The 12,767-nt window shown below is 37.5% G+C and overlaps 1 protein-coding gene across 3 annotated transcripts in view; it reads right to left on the bottom strand.

The window, feature by feature from the left end:
* Positions 1–12,767, bottom strand: part of LOC124730383 (TBC1 domain family member 13) — a 237,540-nt gene that overhangs the window by 108,296 nt on the left and 116,477 nt on the right. For all 3 annotated transcript variants that reach the window (XR_007008528.1, XR_007008753.1, XM_047248505.1), the window contains exon 7: positions 3,560–3,761. Coding sequence is in view for 1 of the 3 variants with exons in the window: in XM_047248505.1 (XP_047104461.1) it covers positions 3,560–3,761 (202 nt within the window). In the remaining 2 variants the exon portion in view is untranslated. The remainder of the gene's footprint in view (positions 1–3,559; positions 3,762–12,767) is intronic.

Below are 12,767 nucleotides of genomic sequence, written 5' to 3'. Positions count from 1 at the left end.
GCTGTGATTTTCATTGTTCATTGAGCAGCAGTTAGATTATTGATTGGGTTAAAACTAGAGACAGAGCTGTTGCTGGAACCTACCATGGAACCCATCATATAATAAATTTTTGAGTACTATTCCAGTCACATATTTTCTTAGTTTCACTTTGGTCAGAGAAACCTTGTCTCAACGTTGTACAGTTGCAATGATTTGGGCTATTTCTGTTCTTGAATGGAACAAATTGTTGTGGTCAAAGAAAAGTCTGTAGCCAGCATGTATTTCTTCTGTATGCTTGTGTCAGGTTTTGCCCTAAAATTTGGTTTTAACTGTGTCAAGTTTGGATAGCAGAGGGGGTGGGTTTACATACGACTGGTTCTTGGTACCCACATGCTTTGCTGATAGGAAACTGATCAGTTGAATTTTGTTTGTTCCTGGTAGAACTGGGTTAGCTGACTAGCAGGAGAACTTGAGAACTGAGGTCTGAGCTGCAGCACTGATGCAGGTCAGAGGCAAACCACAGAAGACAACAAAATGTGTTGTGCCTACTGTATTGCTGTGTAATTTCTACTAAGAAATATAGTGCATCAAAATAAAAAGGACAATATTTAGAGGACTTTAAGAAAAACTGCTGGTCCACCTTTGATTCGTTTATGTTTTATTACGTACAATCCCTGGCCAGTCATATCAGCAACATGGAAATGCTGATGAATAAATTTATTTAGCGTACGTTAAGTTAGAGTAGGAAGTGCTGCCATATAAGATAATATAGGGACTTGTCCATTTTTATTTTTCTGTTATCATATGTAGAGTTTATTTCTGTGTATTATTTCATTTTAGAGGGCACAGATTGGGTTTGGTGCTTCTTGCGACACCATGCATTGCATTTATGGAGTAGCAAGTGGGGTGTAATTGTGAGTGTACAAGCTATGGGGGGAGATTAGAGCGGCAGTTTTCAGCCACAGAACATGTGGTTGGTGGTTGCTACAGGACCGTGGCAAGTGGCTACCGATTATGTGGTCTTGGAAAAAGCCAAGCGGAAGCTTGGCAGGGGAGCGTAGGGCCATTTTGGATGCTAGGAGGAATTTATTTGCCAGAGAAAAACTGATAATAACAAACTAAGAGTGACATGGAGGTGTGAGTTGGCACGCATGGACAGAAAGATATGTAAAGCTGAATTATTTAGACACGCCACAAAATATATAATAGTTTAAAAGTTACTGTTGCCTTAAAAATTGTAAATTTATGAAAGTTCAAAAGCTAATATATCCGCAATGCTTTGACCGATTAATATGAACAAAGTGTTTACAGATGTGACAAGCAGAGCTGCATCGAGCAATCATAGTCAATTTAGCAGAATATGTACCTTTTTGAATGAGAGGTCGGAATATGGAATTTGATTGAGAGAAACTGTGTTGTAGGCAATAAATAAATTTAAAGAGACAAAACTAGTGGCAGATTTCTAAAGTTTAAAGAGGTAGGTGAGTAGTTAAGTATGTATTTTTATTTGTTTAATTATGTTTAGTATCAAAAATCTGGGAAAAGCAAAATCACACCACAAAAACATTATTCGTGAAAAAACAGTGGCAGATACAAAAAATTTAATTGTAAATTGTTAATGTCAGAAAATTTCCATATTTTTCAATGTATCATATGTGTTATTGTATTTAGTTTTAGAATATTCATAACTTTTTTTGTCAAACATTGTTTTGAGTTGGGCAGTCGTTTCGAAGATGTATAGGGTGGCCATCTTACAGGAGTGGAGCGAGAATGACGCTAAGAGCCGGACTTGCCACCAATCTGGGGGTGGTATTGGGTTAGTAGCCAAGATTGGAGACAAGTATGTATGTATCGATGTTCGAAAACGATCAAGTTGAGTGCAATTTAGAGGTTTAGGACAGCAGACAACAATGTATTGTGTGAGCTGTGAACACACTGTCGAATGACGTAATCGTGACGTATGAATTTCATAGCAAAGGGTTGTAACAACAGCTATTAATGGCCATGCTTACATAAAAGCCCCTCAGACTGCATTTCAAGAGATTAGTCAATACACTGAAGACTATGCGTGGAAAAATAGAAATAAACTACTTGTTCAAATTATAAATCAGCATGACTCAAAATTTTAAATTTCACCGCAATACCTGCCTGCATTGGTTTTTTAATATATATATTTTATTTCAGCTTGAAAATTGAGTTTACAACAGGTGTAAGCTGGCACCTTATGACGAAATATGTAGTCAAACATTGAGACCAGCCACATCTCTGGGGCCACTCAATTAAGCTGAGTGTTGAATGTAACATATATATATTCAGCACATGGGGGCTCGAGCTAACTATTCAATATAAACTAACTTTTTTTTTTTTTTTTATCAAAAATCGGTGAACACCACCAACACCAACTATATAAATATTTTCATTATTTTCAGCGAATTTTTACAGTGCATAGTGCCCAGTACCATTGTATCTGTAACACAATTCTGAAGACTGCACTGTGGACATCTGATCTGTCTCATGGTGTTTGAGGATACTAGCATTCTACACATGTCATGTTTCTGTGGCATTACATTGTTGACTTCATGAAGTGACTACACACAGTTTCCAGTAAAAATATAGACATGAAAAAAATTCAGAGTCTAGAACACTAATTTACATTATCTTCATATCATGTGACTATTCAAACCAGGATGTACTCCTTTCCTATAAGGACAGCACAAATCCAGTAGGTGAGGTAAATCCAGTTGGTGAGGTAACGCTGGTACTCATTTATAGTGATTGCCCACATTTTGTCTTCCGTCTTCCACTCTTCCCAACTAAATTCAATGTTTGAATGCTTACGAATATGATGCAAAGTTGTATATTTCTAATGTTTAACTATTTTTGTAGTCAGTTTTTGAATGTGAACTATGAACTAGTTGGACATTCACCCAAAATTTCCCTCTGTCTTTGACATCCATCTCTTGTAAAATCTTAGAACATATTCTGAGATCAAACAAAATAAGGTTTATTAAAAAGAATGACCTCCTCCAAGCAAACCAATATGGATTCAAAACATTTTGTATACACCAAACTCAATATTTTCAAAGCTATGGATCAAGGCAGTCAGTCAGATGTAGTACTTATTCACTTCTAAAAAGCATTTGCCTCAGTAACACACCTATGCTTATTGTCAAATGTATGATCATATGGGATATTAAGCAGAATTTGTGACTGGATTGAGGATTTCTTACTAGGGAAGACATAGAGCCATTAACTTCCTACAGAATTGACAACTTGCTTTAAATGTTCAGAAATTTAAAATTGTGCACTTGGTGGGAAACTTGGAAAATGAAATCAATCTAGAAATGAGACTGCTTACAAAATACTCATGTGATATGACACAATATACTGCTAAAGTGTGTGGGACCTGTACAAAACAGGGCATACAGGTTCAAATTGCAATGACACAGAATTACTTCATAGAACTAACATGAAACTTGGCATTACGTACTTATGGTGCCGTACAATGTGTGTACTTCCTGCATTCAGTCTCCACCTCTCCCTATGCCCCCAGTTACAAACTTGTGAAAAAACTGCATACCTAAAACTGTAATATTGTGGGCGCAATTCCAGCTGCTGGAGTCTGAGCCACACTTGCAGATCACTCTTACGAAGTTGTTCACCAAGGCGTGCCATCATACCGCTTATACCACATTCTGCTTCATCAAGGGATTTGATGAAGAAGTCTCTTATTTCTCCCATTAAATTTGTGAAGCAGAAAAAGCAATCAGCTTCTGCAAATTCTGTAAAGAAACAAGAGTGTCAAGCTTTACTTTCAGTATCACTGAAACAATAATTACTGAAATCAAATACTAGTGAGTAAATTATAAAATAAAAGCAATGCAATTCATACTCTGTTGGAGACAAATAAGTTCCTGAGCCACATCACAAATGAGGCCCTCAAAAATGGAATAAAAGGCATCCACAAATATCCTTATTGAAAAATGAAATGTTTTAACTTTCTCAAACACTCTAAATACAATATTCCAATGCAATTTAAAAAAGGAAGATTAACAATTTTACTTCTAACTTAAGTGACAAGCAATGTGTCTCCTATGCTTACAAAGCACTGTCAAAAAATACAGACAACCTCCAACAGCAATGGGCAGGATGATTACTGCATGTAAATGTAAAAAAGCATTCTTCACTTCAATTTTGCTGTCAGTGCGCCATAGTTCACTAGTGTGGGCTATGTACAAACATCAGAGATTATACATGAACAACAATAAGACCCAAAAAAGTACAATGTATAATTAGAGCATGAGCACTGAAGCTGTGAATTAACAGAAAGGGGAAATACTACTGCATCTACCATTTTTATTCACATTTAAAAATCTGGAACTGTATCTAAAAAAACTTAAAAAATATTATTCTTTAATTTTTCCTGGGGTATTTGATGACAAAACGGTCAATGGATGTACTGCCAGTCTAGAGTGTCCAAGGGACAAATTATTTCGGTGATAAGACATGTTGCCGTCAAAAGTGCATAGACGAACTGAGCTCCTGAGCGTGCATGGCCAACTTACATCCTCTCCCAACACAAGCCATTCCTCTGCAGTCCACAAACGAGGGCATATGTTGTTGGAAGTCATGGAGACACTTGCATCAGCATCTGTGGTAGCATCATTGTAGTTGCTCTGTCCTCCCTGGCTGCCATCCAGAATCTTAGAGAGTGCCCTGAGATTGTTATCTTACCTGCTGAAAAGGCAATGACACTATTGTTCTCTTCCATGAGACCGTACTGAGAAGATGCAGGGTTACCACTCCTACAGGAAGATCAGTGCTCAATCAAGCAAGAAGGTGGAGAACATGATCCGGTCACTTCTCAAGGAATCACAGTTACCAGAAGGGGTAATCAAGAAATTGTCACTACAAGGGCCTGTGCCACCAAGACTTTATGCACTCCCCTAGGTCCACAAAGATGGGGTGCCATTATGCTCCATTGTGAGCAACATCAGAGCTCCTATACACCTGCTGACAAAATACCTGAGAGAGATAGTAAGTCCTTTTATGTGGGTAAATGTCCACATCACATTCACAATTTTATGGATACTATGAAATGCCTCAACAACTTTGGGCTGAAGGACTCATTCAATGTTTCATTTTTCGCCAGAATGCCTCTATGTCAGTCACTAGAACTTGTTGGTCAGAAGGCCACTGACCTTTTCAGGCACATCCTAAGCTCCACATATTTTCTATTTAATGGAGAACTACGAGCAAATGGAGTGAGTCCCTACAGGCTGCCCACTCTTGCCAGTGCAGAAGGGTGAGGGCTGATCATCATCACTGCATGGAAAGAGCCGTTGGAGACAATGATGAGAAAGTGGGATACACTCACAGTTCAAACGAAAAAAAAAGAATACTTACCAAACATTAACAAAAATAGTTACTGGCCATTGACATAGAGCAAGGTGTAAATCTCTGCATAAATTCTGCTTTTAATTACCTTAAAAGTAAAATTTTTATGCAATAATTGCCAGCATACTGTTGAAGTGGCAAAAGCTGAAGACGGCACAAATGCTGTCAAAAATATTATACTGAATGTAGTATTGTATGAAGTCACCTCCACTTGAGTTTGGTCTGGGACACATTATGTAACATTATTGATGTGGTGGTGGTGGTGGTGGTGGTGGTGGTGATAATTTGATTTTGTGCGCCACTAGGTCTGCCACTGCTTGAATTGCAGACTAGGAAATTTGAAATTATGCCATATCATGAGTGAGTTTTGTATGACATATGGAGCTTGAAACTCAGCAACAAAAAAAAAAAAAAAAAAAAAAAACAGAAAATATGCCACAAACTGTGGCAACAATCGTAAAAACCATGCTGTGACACATAGTAAATAAGGTATTATGAAATTATTCACAGAATACAATACCTAGAACCAAACAGTACAAATGAAATAACATTTTATGTTGTTTATAAATACACTATTTCTGCATGTTTTAGAATGCAAGAACCCACTGGCGATGGTGATATTACCACAGAAACTAATCTGGGAACAAATAAATAACAAAAGTGTTTTGCATCAAGGCTGACCCATTATCCCATTAGTTGAGTGATGACAATGTAAGCAAAAGAGTGACACTTTTTTTACAAGCTGTGCAGTCTAAAGCATTTAGCGGCTTCAAATAACTGATAATTAATGACATCCTCCTCATTATTTAAGATAATTGCTAAATAGTCAACTACATGGAAAAGAATGTTATTTTCAGCCAACAAGAACAACATCTGCAAGGGACAATAATAACGTTTTGAAAATACAATGTAATTCAACAGATTAAAACTCTAGTACCCAAGCGACAGCAGGACAAAACATATATTAAGGTTAAGGGAACATACAAGCTTCCAGTGGTTCCTTCTTCTGCCAGAAGGTGTGAAGAGGAAGGAAGAGGGACGAAGGAAAATGAGACTTATCAGAAGGGATGAGATGGAAAGATTGATCCTATTACGCTGTATATCGAGCAGTATGTATGTCAGAGAAACCAGAATGATTCAGTCTTTCCTACTCATTCCATCCAGTAAGTCTCCTCTAACCCTGGGTTCTGGGCGACTTTTCCGAATTCTCCCTGTTTCCTAAACCTCACCAGTCCTTTCGTTCATCCCTCTTCCTTTCCCTCAACCGATCCACCAGAAGAAGGAGCCACTGGCTGTGAAAGCTTGCACACTTACTTAACCTTCACACGTTTTCTCCTCCCACCCCATGGTGGGTATATCTTTTATCAGTTCAATTACATTATAAACTGAGTGGTATGTATATCAGATTGACATCAACTTTGTGTTTAGTACAAGTAATTAATTTACCCAACTTGTAGTTGCCTGTACAATGCATCCAACAGAGCAATTCTAGTAAAGAAGTAGGGAAGATTTTTGACAGACCATGAATGCTGCTTAAATTGGCATCGCTTTTGGATTAGAACTGTGAAAGCAAGAAACTGACATCTCTGTTGGAATTTGCTGTGCAACATTAGGAGATTGTTAACCGAGAACTGTGAGCATTTAATTTAATGGAGAATGATAGAAAAATCCGGTTTATCTATGAACATTTTTTTATTTATTTAATATCTTTTTTTGCATGACTGGTGACTGGTGACTTCTGCAAATGTCATATCATTTTTATACAATTTTTGTACAAACAGTAAGAATTTGCAATTCACATGTACAAGAAGCCACTTACGGGTGATGCACTTGGCATTATTTGATACAGTACTTCATAATGCAACATACAGTTGTTACGAACACTACTGGCCATTAAAATTGCTACACCATGAAGATGACGTGCTACAGACGCGAAATTTAACCGACAGGAAGAAGATGCTGCGATATGCAAATGATTAGCTTTTCAGAGCACCCACACAATGTTGGTGCTGGTGGTGATACCTACAACATGCTGGCATGAGGAAAGTTTCCAATCGATTTCTCACACACAAACAGCAGTTGACCGGCGTTGCCTGGTGAAACATTGTTGTGATGCCTCGTGTAAGGAGGAGAAATGCGTACCATCACATTTCCGACTTTGATAAAGGTTGGATCATGGCCTATCGCGATTGCGGTTTATCGTATCACGACATTGCTGCTCGAGTTGGTCTAGGTCAAATGACTGTTAGCAAAATATGGAATCGGTGGATTCAGGTGGGTAATTCAGAACGCTGTGCTGGATCACAACGGCCTCGACTCACTAGCAGTTGAGATGACAGGCATCTTATCAGCATGGCTGTAACGGATCATGCAGCCACATCTTGATCCCTGAGTCAACACATGGGGGCATTTGCAAGACAACAACCATCTGCACGAACAGATCGATGACGTTTGCAGCAGCATGGACTATCAGCTCGGAGACCATGGCTGCGGTTACCCTTGACGCTGCATCACAGACAGAAGCGCCTGTGATGGTGTACTTAACGACGAACCTGGTTGCACAAATGGCAAAAGGTCATTTTTTCGGATGAATCCAGGTTCTGTTTACAGCATCATGATGGTCGCATCCGTGTTTGGCGACATCGCGGTGAACGCACATTGGAAGCATGTATTCATCATCACCATACTGGCGTATCACCCGCGTGATGGTATGGGGTGCCATTGATTACACGTCTTGGTCACCTCTTGTTCGCATTGACGGCACTTTGAACAGTGGATGTTACATTTCAGATGTGTTACGACCCGTGGCTCTACCCCTCATTTGATCCCTGCGAAACCCTATGTTTCAGCAGGATAATGCATGACTGCATGTTTCAGGTCCTGTACGGGCCTTTCTGGATACAGAAAATATTCGACTGCTTCCCTGGCCAGCACCTTCTATTTCTCAGGGCCTATGGACCCAAATTACGTGAAAATGTAATCACATGCCAGTTCTAGTATAATATATTTGTCCAATGAATACCCATTTATCATCTGCATTTCTTCTTGGTGTAGCAATTTTAATGGCCAGTAGTGTAGTATAGGTATTTGAATTTACAGCATGTTGTTACAAAAATAATATATACTACAATCACCTCCGAATAGTAAATCATATAGCTAGAAGAGTTAGGCCTACATTTCAGAATAGCTACATTTTAATATCAGTATTCATTCAGTGAGTACAAACATTTGAGTGTTAAGAATGATTTTAATTCCCTTTTGAATACTTTACCTCTGTGGCATCTTATAGCACTTGGCAGTTTGTTAAACCATATCTGACCATTTATCCAAGGACTATGATCTGTTGACTTTAGTTTAGTTCTGTTTCTGAAGAAGCAATCTTTTTGTCTTGTGTTATGGGTACGCACATCAGAGCACTTAGCTTCATTATTATTATGGTCCACAAAGAATGTTATTAATTTGTACAGATAGAAGGAGTACACTGTTGACATTTATGTTGTATAAAGGTTTCTCTACATGAATCTCCGTATCCTAGTCGCTGCATGGTCCTGATTCCTCTTTTCTGCAGTGTTAGGATTCTGTTCAAGTGTGTATCAGCAGCACATCCCCATACCTCTATTCCATAATTAATATATGCAAATATTGTCCCATAATAAGCAGTTTTTAATGTTTGTTCAGAGACTAATTTTGATAGTTTGCTAATTAAGTTCAGTGAACTGCTGATTTTATCGCATGCAAAACTGATATGTTCTACCCATCTAAGATTTTTGTCAAAGTATATCCCCAAAGATTAACATTTGTCGGTGTCTACTTTTTTGTTGTCATTTATATTATCAATGCAGCTTTGGTATGAATTACCAAGTTTAAATGGTAATAGCTGGGATTTGCTAATACTGACTTTTAGACCTTGATCATGGAAGTAAGTAGTTATTTGACTTAAGCCATCAGTTGCAGTCAATGTCAAGTCATTAGTTTGTTTGGCAAAAGAACAAAAGCGAGGTATCATCTGCATAACTTACTAGTTGGGAGTACAGAGGTGACTCTAAATCATTAATGTAGACCGGGAAAAGGAAAGGACCCAATACAGAGCCCTGAGGTACACCTTGTTTCACTGTTTCATAGCTGGATTGGAATGTTTGATCTGACAATTAATTTCATAACGCAGCTTTGTACATGGCTTACGATTGGTTAGATAAGTGATCGGTGGTTGTATGGATGTGGCATTTATATTGTAATTTTCCAGTTTGCTTAGTAGTAGCTCATGGTTCACTGAGTCAAATGCTTTAGTAAGGTCTAGAAATATCCCTGCTGTCTGCATTCCCTCATCCAGGGCATCATACACCTTGTGGAGAAATTAGGTAATTGCCATAATGGTACTGTGATGCTTTCTGAATCCATACTGTGTTTCTGCTAGTAAATTATTCTTCATGAAATAATCAATAAATTGTGTCAACAAAACAATTTCAAATACTTTACTGAAAATTGGTATTAGTGATATGGGTCTGAAGTTTGATAGCTCTTCTTTCAATCCTTTTTTATGCACATGTTTAACTATACTTTTCTTCAATATATTTGGAAATGTGTGCTCCCTGATACTACTGTTGATCATATGGGTAGTTATTCCAACTAATTCCTTATTGCATTTTTTAATTATAATACTACTCAGTCCATCCCAGTCAGATGAGGTTTTATTCCTTACGTTATTTATTATTTTTCCTATTTCCTCCACACTCACTTCCTTAAATTCAAAAGCAGTTTCCAGCCTAGGGTAAGGCTTTACAATCCGAGTCAGAGCTGTGTTATTAACTGGATTCACAGCTGAAGATATAAAATATTCACTAAATATATTGCATATTTCATCTGGATCATTAATATGGTTTCCTTCATGCTGGATTCTGTCAATCTGAGCATCTAACTTAGGGGTGGCTTTGCGATATCTATTTATTATATTCCATGAAGTCTTCCCTATATTTGATGACTGAGCTATTTCCTTATGTAGGATCTGTTTTCTTAAATTTGAGAGCCGTTCCTGAAATTGTTTTTTAGCTTGCTTATACTTATCCTTAAATATATGCAGTTTAGTTGACTTATGAAGCACACTTAGATCCTCGATATTTTGCCTAGGTTTAATCATGTAAGCTGGCAGTCAGTCTGGTGTTTTTTACATTTTGGTTGTGAGTCACTACTTTCTTAATTTCTTTCACTGGGCAGCAAAAATTAAGAAATTGTAAAATAATATCATAAAATTTGTCCCATTTGTACTTGGGTCCTTTTTGCTCAAGAACTAGTGCTCATCCTCAGATTATAGTTTACCTTTAAAAGCATCAATGTTTTTCTCTTTAACCATTCTTTTATGTTCTACGACCTGAGTCCTTTCTTGTGTACTTGTGTGTTCATAGTCTACAAATTGACATTTGTGGTCTGAGTAGTGGAAGTCCACATTCCAGCATCTAATACTATCTTTTACCTCTTTACTTAGTATTATGTAGTCTATTCTACTAGAAGTAGACTGAGTTACTCTTGTATCTGAATTTACTGCACTCATAAGATTATAGGAGTTAAGGGTATCTATTAGCCTGCTGTTTTGGTTATTGCAAAATGTTGCCTCTATATTCAAGTCACCAAGTATTGTTACCTCATTTGGGTCGCGGTGTCCCACTATTCTACTAAAAGTATCTATGAAATGCACTACCTCTGATTTTGATGGACGATAAATCCCAATAATTTTCTGTTTGATCGTGCCCTTTCTGCAACCTTTGATATGGAGTTCCACGCCTGTCACTTCAGTCAAGCCTTCATTATCATACAGATCTAGATGGTTTAATTTATTTACTTAGAGCTGCTCTCTAACAAATACAGCTACACCTTCACGTTTAAGATGCTGTCTATAGTAGCTATTTCCTAGGAAATAGCCATCTAGTTTAAAGTAAATAATTTCCTCATATTTTAGTCCATGCTCGTTTAACACAACTACATGAGGTGAATGACAATTAACAAAAGTGTGTAAAACATTGAGCTTATTTCTAAGATATTGTATATTTAAGTGCATGAGCCTTAATGGTACTTTTAGTTTGTCGCTTTGAATTTCCTCCTGTTCCGGATTTTTTATATTCGGCCAAATCTGGGTGGAGTTGGCCCTTTCCACTAGTTTCCCTGCATGTTGGGATTTAGGGCGATAGCCCGTCTGTTTTCACAGCTGTTTTCATGAATTATTACGTCAACAACTTTGTTTATGTCTGATGCAAGTCTCCTTTTACCAGGTAGATTTAAATGTTGACCATGCATTGTGAAACTAGTGTTTTCATAGCTGTTGATGTCAAGAAGTCTTACGTTTTTAAACTTGGAGCAGAAATGTTATAATTTATGATTTGTTTGTCGAATTTCACTATCTACTTGATCAAAAACATGGGACAGTATAAGGAGAGTGTAAGTGGCTTATGGGTATAGAATGTGGTGCAAGAACTATCACTATATTTAGCCCAAATAATAAAAAAGCAAGATTTGTGTTGGAGCTGAAGAAAGAAGAAGACACAGTGGAGATGCCTGTGTGTTGGAAACATGTCACCTGTGATCAATGTGAGGACAGGAGAGCTGTTAGTAGCTGGTGCAATGTATTACGAGGGTTTATGTGCAGTGTACGTATATGTCAGGAGTTCAAGGCACAGGAAACATGCCTACCTGTTCCAGAATCATCATCACAGAATAGCACAGGAGGGATCAAAGTAAGTGCTACCGCTACCACAGAGTGATAGAATTTTCCTAAGAAATTATTTATAGCAAAAGATTGATCGAATAATACATATTATAATTCATTTGTTTAAACTGTGTAAAGCTAAGAGCTCGGCTAAGTTCGCGTAAGTTTCAAGGACATTAAGGAAGCTAAGAGAAACTAAATGGAAGAGGAAGCAAGGAAAAAAGTGAGCAGAGCCATGTGTTATAAATCTAGTACATTCTGAGGAAAATATGGGTGAAAACAACTTTGTGGATAGTTTTGCACTGGATGATATAGTATAAGTAGGCAGTAAAGTGGTAAATAGTGTCGAGATATTAGGAAAGAGCAGTACAAAAGCTTTATTAATGAGAATGAATCTAAAGTTACAAGAAAATTAAGGGCACACTGAGTAGAGGAGGAGGTTAGCACAGGGAGTAAAGAAAATTTTGTTAAAATAGACACATTAAGGGTAGAAAATCAGGAAGCTCATAAAGAGGCTAAGGATCGTTTTTTCCTTTTATCTGTTCTTTCAAAATAGGTAAGAAATAAAAGGTTATTACAAAATTTAGAGGGTAGGAATTTTCTAATGTCCTACATAATGAGAGATTTTGATATGATGTATGCTGCTGGAGTGATGATCGGTATAGCCAAAGAAATGGTGGTTTTGTAAAAGCTTTGC

This window comes from Schistocerca piceifrons, chromosome 1 (genome assembly GCF_021461385.2).
Source record: "Schistocerca piceifrons isolate TAMUIC-IGC-003096 chromosome 1, iqSchPice1.1, whole genome shotgun sequence".
NCBI classification, from domain to species: Eukaryota; Metazoa; Arthropoda; class Insecta; order Orthoptera; family Acrididae; genus Schistocerca; species Schistocerca piceifrons.
This window is presented reverse-complemented; position numbering and strand designations above follow the sequence as displayed.